Source organism: Phoenix dactylifera, chromosome 5 (assembly GCF_051530095.1).
Source record: "Phoenix dactylifera cultivar Ajwa chromosome 5, Ajwa_hap1_PhDact_Kaust_v1.1, whole genome shotgun sequence".
Classification (NCBI taxonomy): domain Eukaryota; kingdom Viridiplantae; phylum Streptophyta; class Magnoliopsida; order Arecales; family Arecaceae; genus Phoenix; species Phoenix dactylifera.
The window spans coordinates 33,183,098-33,204,581 of NC_143194.1; the positions used below are offsets into that span (position 1 = coordinate 33,183,098).

The window sequence follows — 21,484 nt, forward strand, 5'->3', positions numbered from 1 at the left end:
CAAATAAAAGAAGCGAGTGCGGAGAGCTTTTTCTTTGCATTCCAATTTTCTAACCAAAGCGAGCGAGGAGAGGATGGAGACAGAGAAGAGATCCGAGTCCTGCGTTAAAGATACGAAAGGAGGGAACACAGAAGTCGAGGAACGGTCTTCTTCCTTCTCTTTTTCTTGGATCCAAAAGTTTTGAAACGAGAACGCATGGACTTCCGAAGGAGATTCTAATATATAGGCCAAGGTACATTACTTCTGTTCTAGTGTTCCGAGAACTCGATAAGCATTAACTGCTTCTTCCACAGGAATAAAACAAAGAGCGTTTACTGAAGAGGAAAATTTTGTGTGCAGGGTTTTTGATTATTTAAGTGCGTTCCGACGGAACATTGGAACGAACACCTGGGAGGAGTAAATTCGAAACCAGTAAGAAAAGTCGCTGGAAGGTCAGCTGCTCCGGCTCGGACATCGAATAGCCTGCCATGCCTGTCGCCATTGAAGTCAAGAAGGAAATGCTCCGCTGACCAATCAATTTGTGTTTTTTTTAATATATCATATCAAAACGGTATGTAATTTATTTTGTTGAATGGACCAGAAATTACTTACTGGGACCTACTTATACGTTGGGACGATATCTGGTGCGACTTTTATGGTGACGCAATGTCCTCCGTTTCCTACCTCCCTTCCCCGCCCCCCGCCCCTAAAAAAAATATTTATATGTAGGAAAGAGATAAATCTTATTACTTAAAGTATATGTAACGTTCCAGTTCAAATTATATTACTTATTAATTAATATTTTATTACTTGTCAGTAGTAATTTTGTGTGCTAGAAGATTGTAATGTATTTGGGATTTTTGTTAACAATACTACCAATACTCCCTTTCAAGGAGAAGGGTAATGTGATGTAAGAAGTTGTGGCAGGGCACGCAGCATCCAGGAGCCTGACAAATCACAGACCGGCGTCTGTTTTGGCAACGGTGTAGCATAATCTCACGGTATTTTACCCGTCTATTCTCCTCCGGAAGGACCGGCCCTTCTGGAGTTTGGTAACTTCAGCGGTTGGGTCCAATTTCTTCTCGCGTGGCCGGAAGGAATGATTGCGATGCCTTTAGTCCTTTTGGCATCCATCAAACCTTCCTGTGGCCTCATCCCAATTGATGCCGAGCAGAGTTTCTTTATTTGAGATTCCTAGTTCTATATAAGTACTTAAAATTTATCTAATAAATAATCGATGTGTAGTTAAATACATACTTTATAGTGTCTTCTAGTTCACATAGATTATAGGTTGAATCCGTTCTAATATCATTTGTAACAATCTAAGATCTCATCAAAAATGACTAGCCAAAAAATTTTACTTGAATTTTTTGATTTTATATAAGTATCTAAAATGTGCCCAGCAAATAACCGATGTGAAACTAAACACATGTCCATACAAGTTTTTACAATTCTAATGAAACGTAGATGATAAATGGGAGGGTCTAGTTTCCACTGCTCATGTACTGCGCCATCACGGGTGGCTGAACAAAAAGGAATCAGAGGTACATAATTGAACGTGATTCGTAAGTGAACATCAATTCGCAGTAGCCTCTAATTAGCGCACCATAGCATTCATGATTCTTAGCTACTTAGCTACACCACTCTCCAGCACCGGTGGGGCCAATGGACATAAAAAAATTAGAAGCCGGTTGGGGATGCCATTAAAAAAACTTTGTCCTGCGGTAGCTGGCGTTTTTCCTTGAACCGGGAATCTTAGCATCTACGGAAATGGGATGGGCGAAGGAGTTGATCTTGGGACCAAGGCCACTTTGCCGCTAGTGGTGAGGTGGGCGTAGAACGACCTGACCACCGTGTCCCCTGTTTCGCTGCTGGCTCTGTCTTCGTTGGCTGCTAATTAAGAGAAGTCCAAAGAGAATAATTCTTCCGGTGTTCGGCTGTCGTCTGGCCGAGGTTTCGTTCTGCGAACGAGCTCGAGGACTGGATCTGCTCTCGTGATTTTAGCCAAGCAGCGGTGAAATTTACTTCGGAGGGGAAGAGCGGGGAGGATGCTGATAATAATTAACAGTAGGAGTGAAGCTACTCTAGTGAGTGCTGCAATGAGGACTGACGACAACTACGTGATCTTATTAAAGTGGAGGTGGAGAGGAAGTTGCTTGTGCGAGGAGCGGAGAGGTGGAGAGCAGGAAGCATTTGTGGGGAAGATCCGAGATGAGTAAAAGTCTATAGTGGCTGATGCAACGTATAGGAAAGATGGGCACACTCTGCTATGTCCCCATTAAGCCTCGTAAAATTGATGAGGCACCAGACAAATGAAACCATTTCTCATGAATGATGGCAAATAATAGGCAGATGATGCAAGTCTGAGTGATGATGCTGATGGAAGACCCAACTTCCGGTGGGCGTGGAAGCTCGTATTTATGCAACAGAAATTTCCATTCATGCGTCTACAAGGCAACAAATATGTCGCTGCAAATGTTCATAAGCTTCAATTTGGACCGGCAGTGATTTCCAACAACCAATTCGAGCATCAACCAGCATGTAGGATGTGAGATAGAGTTAAAAATAGGGGAAAGATTTGGAAAACATTCCTTTGTCATGGTCCCTACGTTTTGTAGATAAATCTGTGTGCTAGTTTCGTGTGCTGGCTGTCCATAAACTCTGTTTCCACTACAGACAAAGAATTGCAGACAAAAAGTTGGTTGGGACTTAAAAAATAGGTAAACTTGATTCCCAAGTGATTTTAGTGCCCGGATGATTGCAGTCGATCTTTTTCCATCCGTCAGCATGAGGGCAGCCACAAGTCATAAGTATTGCATATGCATATAAAGCGAATTTTTCTAAAGAGTTAGAGAAAGGCATTGTTATTGTAATCCAGAAGAAGAGAAACAGTGATGTTTTATCTTCCGGTTGCGATGAGCAAGAAGAAAGTCATGCAAATTCAAGGCATAGAAGAGTCAAAAAAAAGCATTGGATGTTCTGGCCAATGTCCATTTAAATTCTTCCACCATATCACGCAACTACAATTGTTGAAGCGTGAGGAAGGAGAACTAGTTGTTTTTTTCAATTTTCTCTTCACCCTGAAAGCTATGAAGGTGAGGGTTGCCATAGTTAATCCAGATATTGAACCTAGATCAAGCTTAGATGATCTAAAAAGATTATCAGACTCAATATAGACTACTCTAACTATTATAAGTAGAGTTAGGTAGAATTTAAAAGCGAGAACTACCATATCAAGAAGGAGAATCACATGCCAAACATTCAGAAGCTATAACTTAACCATATGATATTGGATTAAGCTGATCTTTTTTAATTTTTAAATCAGTTAACTTTTGAGCTCTATAACATGGTGCCACCTCTTAAAAGGTTCAGTTAACCAAGCAATCATGCCCAAATTTTATCACTTGGGCCTCAAAATAGGTTTACAACTAGGCCATACAATATTCGATTAAGCTGATCTTTTTTTACTTTTAAATCAACTAATTTTTGAGCTCCATAGCATGGTGCCACCTCTTAAATGGTTCAATTCACCAAGCAATCATCCCCAAGTTTCATCACTTGGGCATCGAAATAGGTTGATCAAAGCAAGAATTTTCTTTTTAGCAAAGGGTTTGACCAGGCATATCCATTTCGGAAAGCATTAGATGGAGAAACTAAAGACAGTCGATGTACAAACTGAGATTTATCTCTCGTAAAATTTTATTTTTTTATATTTATTTTCCCTAGTAACATTTATTTTTAAAAAACTAAGTTCTCTTCGAAATAAAAGAGCAATGTTATCTAAATTATGCAAAAAAAGACCTCACTAGTATAAATAAAGGCTGCATATCTTAATTTATAATTAATCAATAAAAAAAAGAGAACTAGATCTTACTTTTGCCGATCTTTTTATATTTTTTTAAAAAAATATTTTTGAGAGATTTGAGTTAAGTAGATTAAAAAAAATTCTTTTCTCGGATCAGATCATTAGAAGACCCAGAACAATATAAGATTAATAAATCAATTAAGTCCGAAAGAAAATCTGGAGCAAGAGGAGTTTGATCAAATGGATGTTATATCAAGTTACAAAAGATTAGGTAGAAGTTGTGCTAGAAATGGATGCCATTGCAATGATTTAGTCATTCTTGAGGTTAACGAGCCAAAGTATATAGATAAGGCTCATGTAAAGAATGTGCATTATATGGAGGCTCTTTATAATGATCTAATTATTCATAAGATAGAAGAGCAAGCTAGTTTTGGCACTACTCAAGTGGAAGCGTGTGAATATAGCTAATATTATGTTGTCGATATCACTTGTGTATATGTCATAACTTATACCATGATGAGTGGTGACTGCAACTAGCAACTTGATATTTAATATATCAGTGAGATACTCGATTAAATTTCGGTATAGCGACCATCAAGTCAATAATGAGAGAGAATTGGTTTCTTTTCCTAATAAATTGGGAGGATGGCTTGTAGGATAAGATTATTCACGAGAATGGTAATACTAACTATTTGCATATCCATCTCATTTTAGGCCTATGAACATTGACCCAAGCAGAAGACAAATAATTTCCTTCTTTTCTTAAAACATCGCATGCTTGCTGATTTCGTGATTCAAACAATTTCTTCTCACATCACCAGCTACGTTAGCTCATCTTGATGTCATTTTTGACTTTCCGAGCCCTTTTGTAGATGAGTCGGTAGTGATTCTCGAATGGATGATTGCAGCTTGGAAATTAAATTGTTAAGTCGTAGTTATTCTAGTGGCATAAATAAGATATGTCCTTTCCTTTCATTTCTTTTTTTTTTAAAAAAAAAGACAGCTATGATCACATACCAAATATATCAACGACTACAGACGAACAAACGCTTTATTCCTAACGTGTTTTAGCATTCCCCTTGCCTTACAATTTATTTTTTTTATAAATTGAAGATCAATTTGATCATTACATATGCTTGGTATACATGCTAGGTACATGACCATGGGGACTAAGATACAAAGTAAATAGAAACAAGACCATGTGGTAAGCAAAGTACAGGAACTTACAAATTTACTAATATGTGTGACTTTGCCATGGCTAAAAGAAAGTGAAGCTCATCAAGCCTCTTCATGAATTAATATGGAATAGATCCACAGCAATTAAGTTCATGATAATTCCACCTCACCATGATGAAATAAGAGAAATATGAAGAATACAGTGGATGCCAAAGAATATTAAGTTTTCTTTTTTTCTTTTTCATTTCAATTGGGTAAACTTGTGTTCATGTCCACAACGGTTCTAATGGAGGCGAGCACTCATAATGGGCGTGATGCCGGACGGCAGGGAGAGAAAGGAAGAGAGAAAAGGAAGAGAGGAGAAATAGAGAAGAAAGAGAGAGGAGGATGGAGGAGAAGGAAGAACCAGGCTTCTCACCTGGCTCCGCTCAGGGTTTCACACGCCAAAGCTCAAGGAAAGAGAATCAATTTTCATTCATCATAGCATAACCCTAAATAATTGCATAGACCCATATATATAGGGTTACAAAATAATAAAAGATCCCTACAAAGAAAACAATCCCATAAAAGCTCTAAAATGACAATATGCAAACAAGCCCAATTAACATAAAATAAAATAACATAAAATCAACTCAAAATAAAATCAACTGGCTAGACTGGCTGAACTGGTTGGACCCGCTGAACTGGCTGGACTTTGTAGCGACCATCGACTCGAGTGATGGCTGACCTGGCACTGGTGTCCGCACCAACTCTCTTTGAGTGGAAAGAAGTCGACCTCGACGAAAGCGACTCTGTCTAGCCCCGATAGTACTCCAATAAGTCCGGGTCAATCTATTGTAGCTCCTCGCGTGAGATCCAAGTATAGTCGGACTTTGGTCGTCCTCGCCAACGAACCAGAAAACGCTGGATGCCTCCATCGGGCTCAGGAGAGGGTTCAACAAAAAAGTCATCAGGGATTGCAACCAAATCTTTAATATTAAAAGTAAGGCTATTACCAAAATCAAATGGAAAGTCAATGGCATAGGCATCAGTGCCATCCTTGTGCAACACTCTGAATGGTCCAACACTAAGAGACTGCACTTTCTTAACATGGATTATTACATAACCCCAAGTTTCAAATTTAACGAGACGCAGGATGTAGACTACACTCATGGTGGACCGGTCAGACTCTCTCTCTAAAGGCGCAACAGATATAGGTGTAGCGCGGATGCATCCTAGAGTATTAGATTCTTCATCACGCGCTTCCTCATCAATGTTCTAAATGTCATCGATGTTTGGTTCTTAAACTTGTTCTACGAAGTCATCTATGTCATTTTTCGAGTCTTGTTGATCAATAACTAAAGTCTTATTGGCACATTGGGAGACAACATGACCGAAATCCTGACATTTATAGCACTGAATTCTAGAGGTTAGCTTTAGGGGTTCACCGGGGATTTCCTTATCTTTGGTGTCCCAATTTGTGGTAGAGGCAGTATGAGAGGGTCTAGGGGTAGAGGATCCTACAAAAGGTTTGGGTTCTTAAGAATTAAGATTCGTGGACGCACCCCGAATGTCAGGGTGCCTCACAAACATGGACTTAGAGATCTGCTCATAGTTCATTACGAATGTGTAGGCCTGGTCTAACGTGGACACCTCTCGGAGGACAAGTTTCTTTCTGAGTTCATCACCGAGACCTCTACGGAACCGACTCAAGACCATTCTCCCATCCTCAATCATATTACATCGCATCATGTATTCATCAAATTATGCGATGTAGTTAGTGGCTGACTGGGTACCTTGACGTAAATTGTTCCATCGATCAAGGGAATCGTCTTGGTAGCTAGGCTGACGTCTCCTAACTAGAAGCTGTTCAGTGTTTTGCCAGAAAAGCTTAGCTCGACCAATGAGCTTCATTCTGGCAAACCGGACTTTCTTTTCATCAAACAAGTTGTACCACTTAAAGAAGTGGTCCATTTCGTGTAGTCAGTCTGAGAGAACCTTTGGGGTCAAGGCGACCATCAAAAGTGGGCGCTTCAACCCTAATGTTCTTTAACACATCCTCCTCATGATCACGGGGCTCTCTGGGTTCTACATTATATCGATAACTCCTATTAGCATTAGGAAAAGGACCCTATCCTCTATGACGAGGGTAGGTTTGAGGATGGCATGGAAAAGAGCTAGTATCGAATTGACCCTATCAGACCGACCCTAGATGATCTAGGGTTTCATCCTCGACCTCTGGGCCTTCCAAATGGGAGGCACTACCTTCTTTAGATCCCATAATCCTCTGAAGATTAGCCTCAACTGAGTCTAGTCGGGCGCAGGCCTGGGTGGACACTATAGTCAAGTCCTAGACTGCCTTCATTAGGGCTTCGATGCGGGCATCCATAGTAGATTAGGTATCGGAATGCAGGACGACGCAACCACTATGAAAGTGCAAATAATGAGTGTGCAAAGTTATGTGGGGCTCTACAACGCTAAGACAGTGGTGGTTCCTAGGCAAACTCAATGTATGAAAATGATGTCTAAAATGCAACGTATATGCTTAATACAAACAGAAGCGAACACCTAGCAATTGAAATCAACTTAGAATTACATAATAAATATAGATAAGTAGTTGTAGTCAAATAGTACTAGTTACTCAATGTGTTGCAGGGCTGCACAGAGCATCGAAGAACTCTCAAAAATTAGGTATTTTACAATTAATAGCAAAGATAGACCACTACTAGGGTTTTGGTGTTGTCTAAAGAGGGTGCGTTGAATTGTTCAGGAAGCAATAGCAATAGAATACTTAAGAATTAATTGATACTAAATTTAGACAAATAAATAGAAATTTTCAGTAAGAGAAGAATCCTGACCTGGCTGGGGCGACGATCAAAGTAGCTTGGTGGGCCTGCTGGCAGCGGTCCGTTGGATTAAAAGAGAGGTGAGGTGGGGGGTGGTGATCAGGCCTAATGGGCCTGCGGGCTAGTAGAGGAGAGAGGGATTTGATCAGGCCTGATGGATCTGTGGCTTGTGGTGATGGAGTTGTTAACGGGTTTGATGGCGGGATGGGTCATAAATAGATGGCGGGGGCCTGTTGGGCCCGCAAGTGAAATGGTGAGTGGGCTTGGGCGGTGGGCCTGTTGGGCCCGATCGTTGGATGAGAGGGTTGGGGGAGAAGGTGGAGTGGGGTTGTGCGGTGGGTTCGAAGGGAAGGGTAGGAGGTGAAGTGGGTTTGGGGTTTTTTGGGGGGGAGGGAGGGGCCTGCGAGGGGTGGGAAGACGGCGGACGGGCGGGGTGGCGCTGCGGTGGAGCTCGGCGACGGTGGAGATGGTGAGGCGGCGGAGAGGGAGGAGACGAAGGATGGGGGGGCTCGGGCGGCAGCAAGGGCAGAGGAATCGGCGGGCGGGTGGCGGCGGAGCTTGGCAGCGGGAAGACGAAGGCGGCGCGGCGGATGCGGCAACGGCGGAGCGGCGAGGGAAGAAGGAGGACTTGGGCGGCGCCGTGGAGGCGGAAACGGAAGAAAGAAGGAGATGGTGGAGTCGGCCGGCGGAGCGGAAGCGGCAAAGGGTGGGCGGCGCGTCGCGGAGCTCGGCGGCGGCACGGGTGGAGCGGGTCAAGGGCGGCGGCGCGGCGTGCGGCCGGAGCAGACGAACAGAGGTAGGTCTCTCTCTTTTTTTTCTCTCTCTCTTTTCCTTTTCTTTTTTCGTTTTCTTTTTCTTTTTTTTTCAACTAGGATCCGGTTGGATTCGGGTTATCGGGCGCGCGCGGCTCCGATAACCTGCTTCCGGTTTGTCGCGTGCAAGTCACGTGCGTTTTTTTTCGTTTTTTTTTCACCCGACTGGATTCGGGTTAGCGGAAAATCCGCTCTGGTAACCGCTTCTGGTCACCGGCTCCTTCGTGGCTTTGAGGGGAAGGGTTACCTGCTTCCGTGGAACGCGGACGCGGTAACCGCCGGACGTGGGTCTCGGACGGCGATGAAATGGCGGCGGTAAAGGGGCGACCGGATGTGGAAGTGGGGCTTTCCTCGGCTCCGGGTGAGGGCGGCAGCAGCCCGGGGCGGCGGGGCGGCGTCGGGTCACTCGGGATCGGGCGTGCTCTTCTTCTCGCGTCCGATCGCCAGCCTTTCTCCCTTGTGCGCTGACGGGTTTGAGTTTTCGACTGAGGCAGGGGAGCCGAGAACTCCTCCTCAGTCGGAAGGGAGGGGTTTTGGACGAGGCGTCCAAACTTTTCAACCTGGGCCCCCATATGAGGAGTAGTGCCCACAGAAGCCCATGAAAATTCTGTTGCCGTGCTCTGATACCAAAACTGATGCCGGAGAGCAGAAAGAAAAGGAAGAGAGAAAAGGAGAGAGAGAAGAAATAGGAAAGAAGGAGAGAAGAGAGAAGAAGAGAAGGAAGAACCAAGCTTCTCACTCAGCTCCACTCAGGGTTTCACATGCTAGCGCTCAAAGAAAGAGAATCGATTTTTATTCATCATAGTATAGCTTTAAACAATTGCATGGGCCATAGTCACAAAATAACAAAAAAAACCTCTAATAAAAATAATCCAATAAAAGTTCTAAAATGATAATATGCAAACAAGCCCAATCGGCATTAAATAAAATAACATAAAATCAACCCAAAATAAAATCAAACTAGCTGAACTGGCTGAACCCCGTAGCGATGATCGACTCGAATGATTGCTGACCTGGCACTGGTGTCCGCACCAGGGCGGGTCAGCATAAGGACCTTGGAGCAAACCCATGGCCATGGAATGGTAGGCAGCTTCTGTTAAATGGATGGAATCCCAACTTACGTAAGTTGAGGGATCTTTACAAACGGTAGAACCTGGTTGACCGCAAAACACTGTTGAATTAAAGTTATATGGCCCGCCGCCACCACAGCAGGCTCTTAAAGCTCCATTGCTGAATCCTGCAACAGTATAAATATTTAAGAGAGGATATTTCTGCTAATAAGAACATAATACTTGCCCCTCCCTCTTTTTAAGAGGATGTTTTGTGTTTAAACTTTTGGAGTAGTTTCTACAAGAGTTTGACATGGACAATCTTTTTATCATGTTTATAAAATGATGCAAATTAGACTGCTCTTGAACGGTTTCGCTCTCACCAAATCATGCGCTTGGTTTCTTTTAAATATGAAACCCATATTTTACAGGACATAAGTATGCATGGTCTGAAAGAGGAACGCACCATTTTTTATCGCATTTCACTTTTGATAACCAAAAAAAAAACATATCATCTTTTATGCCATGTTTGTGTCTCAAAGATCCTACCGGCTCTTAACAATTACTATTAAGTATAAAATGACAGCTAAAGGTTTTTTTGGGGTTAATCCACGTAGCCCGCTTGCACCAGCTCTCATTATGAACAAGTTAAGGCAGGTTATCAAGCATAGCTGATCTTGAGTTTTATCACATAGCCCAACATTATAAAATAGGACAGCACCGAAAGGTGGGCCACATCGGGCAGCAGTCTGGGGTGCCGCTGGCCCGGCCCAACCCAGCCCCTGCATCAAAAAGGCATATGCATGACATGTGGAAATTAATGTAATTATAATAAACGTGTTCAATAACGAACGGAGCTTTTAAAATTCTACTGAATTATAGAACTCGTCATATGCTATCTAGCTTTCGACATAATAAATCAAGGAAAAAGAAATTAATTTTGTGATTGAATGGGTTTGAATGTTTTTAGAAAATGAGTTCATATACATATTTGGTTGCAAGAAATTTCCTTGAAAAAGAAAACTGTCTAGTTTTCCATTTGGTCAAATATCAACAAGTTTGGCAAGCTTATAATTGGTTTTCTTAAAAAATTTCCACAGAAAATTCTAGATATAGATTTTCTTGCAATCAAACATGAGCTAAAATCAAGGTGTTGTTGGGCTCTAATTGGAGCCGTGACCTTAGTTCGGGGACAATTCATGCCCAAGAGTAACTTTGGCATCCTAGCCCAAATCACATATACACTGTTTATTTTTTTAAACAAAGAATGTAATAGTAATGAAAACACCACCTATCACTTAAAAGAATGAGGATCTTGATGATTATAATCTAGTTTTTATGTGGACCGATGGGCGCACCATAGCGTTTTGGATTGCTAGCCAGTCGAATTGCTGCACCATAGTAATCCGCATAAGTGAGCCGTAACCGTGGGTATTTGATCCGGAGCTGATCCAATGACCGACGCAGCAGCCTATTGTGGTATCTCGTCAAATTGTTCACCTCCTTCAGGCATCCAGTGCCAGGTTCGTAGTCTTCTTTGTTCGGACTCATTAAAAGCGTGAGGCACACCGGAAAGCATCCCATGGGTGGAATCCCCGCCACCATCAGATCCGCTGCCCCGAGTTCGATCAATCTCTGCACCAAAATTTGATAAAATAAATAGCCATTTGGTCTCTGTAATATTCGTCCAGTATTTCAGAGAGCCTACTACGTACGTACCTCGGTGGCCATCGAAATTTTTTCTACGACTTTGGGCACGTATGATCTCACTTCCTTCAAGCTCCTCCTTGCTCTCAAGGGAGTGATGTAATCATTCACCCCAAGCTCTCCGATCATGAAGAGGGATTTGCTGAAGTAGTCCCTGCAGCCTGCGCCCATTTCATATACAGAAGTACTTGTTATGAATCCAACCATGAGAGTAACATACAAAGACGCTACTGGTTACAGAACGAAAACAACTTTTAGTTGAGTTGCAGAGGGAAGGCTTCATCCCCTCGAACCACCGAAGCTGGACGCTCAAGGACTCATTGACCCCGGCGAGATTACCAAGGCGTCTCTGTTGGAAGAATTCGATGTCGAGTGCTGTGGCGCCCGAGACAGCAAAATTCGCTCCTTGGCGGAAGTGTCGGCCGCGAGCTACGAATGGCGGAAGGAATGGGAGCCCAAAAGCGTCAGCTGCATGGTAACAACGCAAGCGTGAGTTCGGTTCTGGGACGACGCATTCTGCCGCCGAGCTACTTTGAACAAATTAAGACAGGGATACCAATGAAATCTATGATCAACCGTCCATCAGAAAAACGACCCGTAGGACCACCAAAGAAGGTCATGCCATAAGGGAGGCTGCCGCTTGGCACGACAGTAGCATTTAAGATGATCAGCAAGTTACCGGTGTCAGATAGGGAGTCCCCAAAATTAAATATTGAGGTATACTGTTGAGGATCTGAGAGGGTAACATGGAAGTATGACAAGAAGTGGAAGAAGATCCAAATGGAGAGCCTCATGGTAGCAGCAGAGAGGAAAGTGTTTTGGCAACTTCGTGCGTGGCTTCGTTCAAAACCATGTCCTTGTAGAGCTTCTTCTTGTCGTTCAGCTGTTGCTTTCCACCTTTAGCATTTGGTATCGCATGGCCATAATTTAATTTCTACTCTAAGAAAAAAATATTCGATCCAAAGATTGGGACTGATCACCATCTGTTGCTCGGCACACCAACGTTCTTTTCCGACAAAGAATTTTGTCCTGGTGGCGTAACTCTGCACAAGTACACGTGTTGGTGCAGAGTTTGTTTCACTTATTTTAATTATAAACCAATTCGCAGCCAACAACCCATGCACGAATATGTCATGGAATATGGCCAGCCTAGAAGAAATGAGTTAATAATTGATACCTGTTTGCCTTTTTTTTTTTTTTTTTTTTGGTACACCTGTTTGCCTTTTTTAGAGAGAGAAGTGGATTGGGGGAGGGGTGCCAAGAAACGATAAATTTAAGTAGAGGTTGGGTAGTACATGTTCGATCTTTCCACTTTCAAGAGAACAGGCTTAAATTGGCAGCGACATGGATCCAAAGCCCACCCAACCACCGGTCGCGGAACTCAGGAATGACGATGATCTCCATTTCAGGTCCGAACTGGAGAAGACCCCGACCCAACACTCCATAGAGATCGCCTAAATAGAAACTTACCAGACCATTCATCAAACAAAGAGAAAAGAAAAGAGTTACTAGACCCTAAATCGGTATTCAGAATAAAAGAGCCAATGTTTTACCATGGTGGAATGAGAGCGAACTTAGTAACATGAAAGATTTACCGATGAACCTTCAGCACAGCAAGAAACTCCTCTTGGGATTGGTGGCGATTCCTCTCTACTCCAGCAGCTCCGCCCAGCCTGCCCCACCCCACCTAATTAGGCTCCCTGGCTATTTTACGACTTGACTCTGCCGGTGACCTGGATCCTTTGAGTTCAATTTACGGGATCTGCATGATCGCCCATTTTTCCGCTATCTGTAAAACTGGCTTAAATTTGAGGAAACTTATAGGGACATATGACCAAAACATCCTCACCCTCTTCAAAGTGCCGGTCAGCGGAGTTTGAAATGCTTTGAGATCGGCGATCCTTAACTATGGGTCATATGCTAAGGGTGCTTCGAGATCTATGTAGATGGATGATTGAAGGGTTCAGCATGCTTTGAAATAGGTACAATGGGTGATCCTCTACTTTGGACCATATAGTAAGGCTGCTCTGAGCTCTCTGCGGGTGAATGAATGAAGAGGTTCCATATGCTTTGAGATTTGCACGGTAGATGATCCTTAACTATTAGTCATATACTAAAGATACTTTAAGATATGTACAGGAGGATGAATGAAGATGTTTGGAGTGCTTTGAGATCTATGCGGTGGGTGTTCCTTCACTATCAACTGTATACTAAGAGTGCTCTAAAATCTATGCGGGTGGATGAACGAAGGGATTCGAAGTGCTTTGACATCTATGTGGTGGGTGATCCTTCGCTATATGCTATATACCAAGGATGTTTTGAGATTTGTGCAAGCAAATGAACGAAGATTCTTGGAGTGCTTTGAGATATGTGTGGTGGGTGATCTTCAACTATAGGCCATATACTAAGGATGTTTTAAGATATGTATTGATAGATGAATGAAGGGGTTTAGGGTTCTCTGAGATTTGTGCAGTGGGTAATATTTTATCTTTTGATAATAAAGGATAAGAAGAAATTATGCATATTCAAGGCATACAAGAACAAAAGAAAGCATTGGTTGTTCTTACCGATGTCCACTTAAGTTCCAGCATATCACAACTTCAATTATTGAAGCATAAGGATGGTGAACCTATTAGTTTTTCAATTTTCGATCCACTTTACAAGCTAGTTGGTCAAGACACAAAACAAATTATGAAGTAGCTATAAAAATGATGGTTGCTATAGTTAATCCAAACACAAAGACAAGATCAAGCTTAGATGATCTAGAAAGATTACTAGACTCGATACAGACTACTTAGTTGCCATAAGATTACAACAAGTGATTAGGCACAAATTCAATCATTTAGGCTCTAAAATGGATCAGTTAAATAAAAAAATTCTTTTTTGAAAAGATTTTAATTGGGTATATTTTCCAATTCAGAAAAAATTAGAAAAAGCAACTTCTAATAAAGTTTATATAGAAGTCAAGATCTACCTCTCTTCCTACAGAGATTTAGCTTTTTCGTATTTATTTTTACTTGCTACATCTAGTTTATAAAAGATGAATCAAGTTCAAACTAGAAGAGCGTTGTGCAAAAACGAATCTCACTGCAAATAAAGGCTATGCATCTCGCTTTATATTTCATTAATGAAAGAAATGGAGTTCTAGATCCTACTTTTGCCAATCTTTTTATATTTTTTTAATCCTTTTAAGAGATTCAAGTTGAGCAGGTTGAAAAAGTTCTTTTTTCTTTCTGATAAGATCATTAGAAAACTCAGATGATAAGATTGATCGACTCAAAGATCAATCAAGTTCGGAAGAAAATTTGAAGTAGGAGGAGTTTCATCAAATGGACGCTGTATCAAGTTCCAAAAGATTGAGGAGCTAAACCATATAGGAGAGGTCTATGTGGAAGTTGTGGCAGACGTGGATGTTCATTGTGATGATTTAGTCATCCTTGAGATTGATGAACCAAAGCATATAGATAAGGCCCATGCAAAAAAGGGGCAGCATATGGAGGTTCCTTGCGATGATTTAATTATCCATGAGATAGAAGAGCTAGCTAGTTTTGGTGCAATTCAAACGAAGGCATATGAATATGGCTAAAGTCTTGTTGTCGATTTCTTTTGTGGGCTTGTCATAACTTATACCATGAGGAGTGATTGCAACCAGCAGTTTGATGTGCAATGCATGGTATCAGCTTGACACTTAATAAAATTTCAGCGTCGTGACCATGAAGCCAATGCTAAGAGAGAGCAAAATTCATTTTTTTCCTAATAAATTGGGTGGCTATATCTCCCTTAAAAAAAGGTTGAGGGATGTAGGAAGAAAAAGGGAGTAGAGGTTATTCTCCACTGTGTACAAGTCCATTTAGTAGCCTTTTCTAGATATCCAAGTATTATTTTTTATCAAGTATCTTATGATCTTTTTTTCAGCAAAGAAGGTAATTCATCATTCACTAAAATTAGAACGGAGATGAGAATGCTCAGCAATTAGATAGGCCGTCTACAAACTAACAGGGGGAGAATTAGAAAGAAGGGGGATAAGATTATTCATGAGAATGGTAATACCAACTATTTGCATATCCATCTCATTTTAGGCTTGTGAACAGAGACCCAAGCAGAAAACAAATCATTTTCTTTTTTTTCAAAACATCACTTGCTTGTTGATCCCGTGGTTCGATCAGTTTTTTCTCACGTTGTCAGCTACATTAGCTCATCTTCATATCGTTTTTGACTTTCCGAGCCCTCATGTAGATGAGCCAATAGTGATTCTCGAATGGATGATTGGAGCTTAGAAATTAAGTTATCAAGACGTAGTTCTAACCATTGATTTAATTCATTCTAGTGGCATTCATTTTCTTTTTGTTTTTTCCCAAAAAGACATCTACGACCACATGCCAAAGGCATCAACGATTATAGACGAACAACTCTTGCAAAGACTTTGTTCCTAACGCGTTTCAAGTTTAAGCATTCCCCTTGCTTTACCATTCCTTTTTTTCATATTTGATAAATTAAAGATGATCATTACATACGCTTGTTTGATAAATTCTAGAATGCCCAGAGGATATAGCTAGAAAAACCAAGGGTGGCAGAACTCGATTCTTTGCTTTTAATCTAGGCAATCACAGCAAACAAGCCCCGGCCACAAAAGTTGGTGCAACTCCGGAATTTGTTGGTGGACATAGCAGCTGGTTAGTTAACCATACAACTATCAAATCAGAGATTGTAGACTCAATTTAACCCCTAGAAAAGGATTGTGGACCCGATAATTTTTTCGTTTGCATCTAACAGATGCCTCAAAGCATTTTCCATACACAAAGTTGTTTCCTAGAATGGAGAATTAGATAGAACCTAATTTAATCTACTTTGTAACAACTCAGGACCTCATCCAAAATGGTTAGCCGGAAGATATTATTTAGATTTCTTGATCCTGAATAAATACCCAAAATCTATAAATACTCAAGATCTACCCAGCAAATAACTAATGTGGGACTAAACACATGCCCTCATAGGTCCTCACACACTACGTATACAACTCCAGAGATGGCAAAGTATAGAGATTTCGGTTAGCAAGAAAGATCGGTAGTCTCTAATATCCTATTAAGATCCTATCTAAAAAACTGAGAGTTTAGATATATGGGCCCAAGAGTGTATGAGAACCACAAGAATCCTTGATCGATCGATCCGATATGAGACTATTATTCCTCAACAGCGGCTAGAAGATGTTATGTGGTTGTTCCAAGATGTCTTGGAATCTGTTTATGTATATAAGCCAAGACTACGCAAAATCGTGAATTTGTGAACATGGACTATTATATAGCATGAGATAAATTTTTCAAAATTTGTTTTTTTGTTATTAAATAGACTATCATAATTGCCAATATGCGGAGAAGATGCAATGATATTGCATAGAAAGAGCATCAGAAAGAAACAGGAGGCAGCAAACCTGCCAAACAGCAAATGATCAAACAACATCAATTTGTCATAATATCACTAGCAGATGACAGAAGAAAAATACATAAGCAAACTACAAATTCCACAATGCAACCATTAGAGCCCACAATGTTCTTCATGAACAGCAAGCAGATAGACCCCAATGTTTTTATTTTTCGATGCATCAAAATTCTAAAACTGAGCCAATGTGGGTGATAATGGGTGGGCTGGCGTTGGGCTCTTAATGGACCTTGGCATGGGACCATGCAGAGAGCCAACCCGGGGCGATGTAGCGATAAGCAGCTTCCGTTAGGTGGATGCCGTCCCAATATATGGACTTGGATGGTTCCTCACATACGGTCGCACCCGGCTGGGCACACCAGGCTTGTGGGTTGAAGTTGTAGGGACCTCCTCCCCCACAGCAAGCAATTAGAGCCCCATTGCCAAATCCTGCAGCAAGTGAATGCGTGAGTGGAACATCGGAAGCTTACACTGAATCCATTGATTGTTTACATGACAATTTAATGCGTAGCCACTTGGCTACGTGCGAAAAGCAAGAATATCTGTATATTAATTACAATGTTATCGGAAATGAATATGAAATATTTTCAAGATAAAATAGAAATGTGCATAAGATTGGGTTCTTATACACTCCTCCCGCTCAAGCCCTAACGTCCACGATCGGCTCGTAGTCAGCCTTCATAACCCATGCTACAGTGTCCTCTAGTCCATACAGGCTATGGGCCGAATTCGCTCTGATCTTATTTGTAACAACTTACGATCTCACCTAAAATGACTAGCTGAAGGATATTTTTTAAAATTTCTTCGTCGTATATAAATACTCAAGATCTTCTCGGCAAATAACCGATGTGGAACTAAATAAATGCCCGCACAGATCATTACATACTCTCCTCGTTCAAGTTCTGACGTCCTCGTCAGTCTAAGAATTCAAATCAATTAAAATATAATTATAAGCACCACGATCGGCTCGTGATCAGCCTCCATAAATCCGTGCTATAGTGTCTCTAGTCCATGTAGGCTATGGGCCGAATTCACTCTGATATTATTTGTAATAATTCAGAACCTCATTCAAAATGGCTAGCCGAAAAATATTTTTTTTTTTCTCCTTAGTTCTATATAAGCATCCAAATTTTTTTCGGCGAATATCAATATGGACTAAACAACGTCCGCACGGATCCTTACAAAATTATTCTGGAAATGGAAAGGGGCTTACCAAAGCGTTGAGGCGTCTGTACAAATTGAATGACTGGTCCATAGTAATCGGCGTAGATTATCCTAACCCCTCGATACTTGCTCAGAAGTTTTCCTATTGCCCGACGAAGCAATTCGTTGTGATACATTGCTAATTCATTTAGTTTCTTGAGGCATCCAGTCTGCGGTTCATAGTCTTGTTTGTTAGGACTAGGGAGCAACGTCAGGAGCACCCCAAAGCAGCCCGATGGCGGCGCCCCAGGCAAAACTAGGTCAACCGCTCCCTCGTTGATTAAAATCTGCACAAAATTTTGCCGCATGCAATAGCCACTCAGTGGATCAAGTACTGCAAAATTGAGAAACCTCCTTTCTCTCCTAAAATTAAAGGTTGATGTTGTCTCATGAAGTAACAGTGTAACACCACCAACGTTCAACCTAGCTAAAAAGTTATAGACCAGCTTTTTAAGAAACATAATTTGTTAGGCACGTACCTCAGCAGTATTCGAAATGGTTTCAATGACATGAGGCACATACGTCCTTACTTCCTCCAAGGTCCGATTGGCGAGAAGGGGAAGGTGGTAATCGTTCCCTCCAATCTCTCCGAGTACAAAGAGGGATTTGCCGAAGTAGTCCTTGCACTCTGCAACGCATTTCGTTTAGCTCCATCAAGAGTGCCGAGTATGAGATAAATTAGCATTAGTAACAAAACGTCCATCAATTACGCGAGTATAACCTCTGACTGTGCTGCAAAGGGAAGGCTTCAGCTGCTCGAACCATTGAAGCTGGACGCCCAAGGAATCGTTGGTCCCAAAGATACCGGCAAGCCCTCTCTGTTCCCAGAAGGCTAAGTCAAGTGCCGTGCAACCTGCGACGGCGAAGTTGGCTCCCTGTCGGAAGTCTTGGTCGCTCGCCAAAGATGGCGGCAGCAACGGGAGCCCAACCGCCTCAGCTACAATGGAACAAAGACCCAAATATTATAAACAAATGGGTATGGTTTGGGGACAAGCTATGACGGAGGGAAATGAAGGAAACGGATACCGATGAAGTCGATAACCAAGCGTCCATCGGAACAGCGGCCCGTGGGGCGGCCAAAGGTCATGCCGTAAGGGAGCCTGCCGATGCCAGGGGACTGCTGGGCACTGGTGATAAGCCCATTACCGGTGTCGGCGAGGGAGTTTCCGAAACTGAATATTGAATTATAGCGTGGAGTAAAGGAGTAGGAAAAATGGAAACATGAGAGAAAGAGTAAAGTGAGGACCGGGAGCTTCATGATTAGGGGAGAAAAGAAGAAGGAAGTCATGGGGATGGAAGATTAACCGGTAACCCAGTTGCTCTTATGCCCGCATCTCGTACGTCTTTTTTCCGTCTCGTACCATCCCAACTGCTTATAGTAGTGCTTTGCTCGTGACTATTTAATAATATAGGACAAATTAACTTCCCACCCTCCGAAAGGCTCTGGTATAACAAAAAATCTCTCCTGGCTGTCCTGGTCTTGGTGTCGGCACCAGATTTATATTGCATGTGGGCCAAAAACGAAGGTTAGGGTGGCGATTCCCTCAACCTCTTTTTTTTTTTTTTTTGTGGAGGTGGGGGGTTGAGGAAAATTGTAGATTTCTATTTTAATTTTAAGAAAAACTAGATTGTTTATACATAGTTTGGAAAGAAGTTCAATAATCCTCAACGAATTGGATATATATAAGCAGTTTGGAAGGAGCCTCTGAGTCCTGCTTTGCATCTTGTGGCACCTATTAGTAAATTCCAGATAAAGCCTGCAACCTAAACTAGTTTTCACAAAAGACTTTGTTGGGGAAAGAGCTCGTGACATCAAAGCTTTCAAATCTTACATGTTAATAACAAAATGTTAAATTTGAGAGGAGATCTCTGATAACTAGCGTAATATCAAAATGAATGGAGATGAGGTGCACGGTTATGGCCTTATAACTTACAAATTTTTCTTAGACATGTTTCTGCTGCCTCCCTTTACATCAAGAAAAAGAAAAAAAAGAAAAATTGCCCAACATGTCAAGTGACTCAATAATCTCGGCCAACTTTTATATGGTCCCATTGGAACGTGCCAAACCACCATGTCCACTAATTGTTTGATGCACCGTAGAGATGCTTCTTCACGCGTCACTCAGCATGGCGCACGATCAAAAAAATCATGACGAGTATGACGCGATTGTCTTCCACTTCCATGCCAACGTCACGCACAAGTTTGTACGGGGACTGAAGTGCATTCACGGGTCACGGCAAATATTGATCGTGATCACCTAGGCTTTCTTGTATTTTATCAAGCTTAATATTGATGACTCCCGGAGAACAAGTAATGCAAGGAAATGGTACCTTATACTAGAAGGAAATTATGAATCATGTTATGCAACACATGATCTTTTTTTCTTGTAAAAAATTTTTATGAGGATCCGTGCGCGGACATATATTTAGTCCCATATCGTTTATTCGTTGAATAGAACTTGGATACTTATACAGGATCAAAAAAACTCAAATAATACTTTTCGACTAGCCATTTTAGATGAGGTTTGGAATGTTATGAATGATATTAAAGTGAACCCGACCCATCACCTATGTGGAGTAGGAGATACTGCAGCATGGATCCATTAAGGCTGACCACGAGCCGATCGTGGGGTTTGTGATTAGATTTGAATGAATTTAAATTCGTAGCCTGACGAAGACGTCAGGTATTAAACGGAGGGAATATGTGAGGATCCGTACGAACATATGTTTAGTCTCACATCTGTTATTTGATGGGTAGCGCTTGCGAGAAAGGGAAGGTGGTAATCGTTCCCTCCAATCCCTCTCTGTTCCCAGAAGGCTAAGCTGTGACGGCGAAGTTGGCTCCCTGTCGGAAGTCTTGGCCGCTGGCAAAAGATGGCGGCAGCAACGGGAGCCCAACCGCCTCAGCTACAATGGAACAAAGACGCAAATATTATGAACAAATGGGCATGGTTTGGGGACATGGTGGCTAGTTATCAAGCTATGACGGAGGGAAATGAAGGCAACGGATACCGATGAAGTCGATAACCAAGCGTCCATCGGAACAGCGGCCCGTGGGGCGGCCAAAGAAGGTCATGCCGTAAGGGAGCCTGCCGATGCCAGGGAACTGCTGGGCACCGGTGATAAGAAAATTACCGGTGTCGGCGAGGGAGTTTCCGAAACTGAATATTGAATTATAGCGGGGACTAAAGGAGTAGGAAAAATGGAAACATGAGAGAGAGAGTAAAGTGTGGACCGAGAGCTTCATGATTAGGGGAGAAAAGCATAAGGAAGTGATGGGGATAGAAGATTAACAGGTAACCCATTTGCTCTTATACCCGCATCTCGTACGTTTTTTTTTTCCCGTCACGTTCGATTCCAACAGTTGAGTATAGTAGTGCTTTGCTCGTGGCTATTTAATACAATTAGTTGCAGTTTTTCACCCGACGTCTTATAAATATTTGAAATGGCACACCGGCCACAAGAACTTCCGTAATGTCACGGCCCAGTGAC

General features: G+C 42.0%; 2 protein-coding genes and 2 long non-coding RNA genes across 5 annotated transcripts; 1 reads left to right on the forward strand and 3 right to left on the reverse strand.

Annotated features, from left to right (window-relative positions):
* The first annotated feature begins 101 nt into the window (after positions 1 to 101).
* Positions 102 to 590, forward strand: LOC120111616 (uncharacterized). The gene is made up of 2 exons (XR_005512954.2): positions 102 to 232; positions 340 to 590. It is a non-coding gene; the product is annotated as an uncharacterized LOC120111616 (long non-coding RNA).
* Positions 591 to 5,410: 4,820 nt separating this feature from the next.
* LOC148703569 (uncharacterized) lies at positions 5,411 to 7,998 on the reverse strand. The gene is made up of 2 exons (XR_015987401.2): positions 7,798 to 7,998; positions 5,411 to 5,881 (listed from the first exon to the last, which is right to left on the reverse strand). It is a non-coding gene; the product is annotated as an uncharacterized LOC148703569 (long non-coding RNA).
* Positions 7,999 to 9,373: 1,375 nt separating this feature from the next.
* On the reverse strand, positions 9,374 to 12,322 carry LOC103703004 (GDSL esterase/lipase At5g45910-like). Of its 2 annotated transcripts, none has more exons than XM_008785686.6 (5): positions 11,910 to 12,322; positions 11,606 to 11,821; positions 11,366 to 11,514; positions 11,005 to 11,281; positions 9,374 to 9,834 (listed from the first exon to the last, which is right to left on the reverse strand). In XM_008785686.6, exons 1-5 carry the CDS (start codon positions 12,145 to 12,147, stop codon positions 9,482 to 9,484), a joined length of 1,233 nt encoding a protein of 410 aa, XP_008783908.3. In that variant the 5' UTR covers positions 12,148 to 12,322; the 3' UTR covers positions 9,374 to 9,481. The 2 variants fall into 2 exon arrangements, with proteins under 2 accessions (XP_008783908.3, XP_088578610.1); XM_088722484.2 differs by having other exon boundaries at positions 9,374 to 10,428; positions 11,910 to 12,320.
* A 4,474-nt stretch (positions 12,323 to 16,796) lies between these two features.
* Positions 16,797 to 19,456, reverse strand: LOC103703051 (GDSL esterase/lipase At5g45910-like). The gene is made up of 5 exons (XM_008785751.5): positions 19,019 to 19,456; positions 18,714 to 18,929; positions 18,472 to 18,620; positions 18,003 to 18,279; positions 16,797 to 17,218 (listed from the first exon to the last, which is right to left on the reverse strand). The coding sequence occupies exons 1-5, from the start codon at positions 19,278 to 19,280 to the stop codon at positions 17,010 to 17,012; spliced, it is 1,113 nt and encodes a 370-aa protein (XP_008783973.5). The 5' UTR covers positions 19,281 to 19,456; the 3' UTR covers positions 16,797 to 17,009.
* Positions 19,457 to 21,484: the final 2,028 nt, after the last annotated feature.

Bases quoted from the DNA above. Each gene is read 5' to 3' on its own strand.
- LOC103703004 (XM_008785686.6), bottom strand. From the start codon at position 12,147: ATGAGGCTCTCCATTTGGATCTTCTTCCACTTCTTGTCATACTTCCAT. The intron at 11,515-11,605 runs GTTGTTTTCGTT...AAATGGGCGCAG, and splicing joins CCTCTGCAACTCAACTAAAA to GCTGCAGGGACTACTTCAGC. The intron at 11,282-11,365 runs GTACGTACGTAG...ATTTTGGTGCAG, and splicing joins AAATTTCGATGGCCACCGAG to AGATTGATCGAACTCGGGGC.
- LOC103703051 (XM_008785751.5), bottom strand. From the start codon at position 19,280: ATGACTTCCTTCTTCTTTTCTCCCCTAATCATGAAGCTCCCGGTCCTC. The intron at 18,621-18,713 runs GTTATACTCGCG...AATGCGTTGCAG, and splicing joins CCTTTGCAGCACAGTCAGAG to AGTGCAAGGACTACTTCGGC. The intron at 18,280-18,471 runs GTACGTGCCTAA...AATTTTGTGCAG, and splicing joins CCATTTCGAATACTGCTGAG to ATTTTAATCAACGAGGGAGC.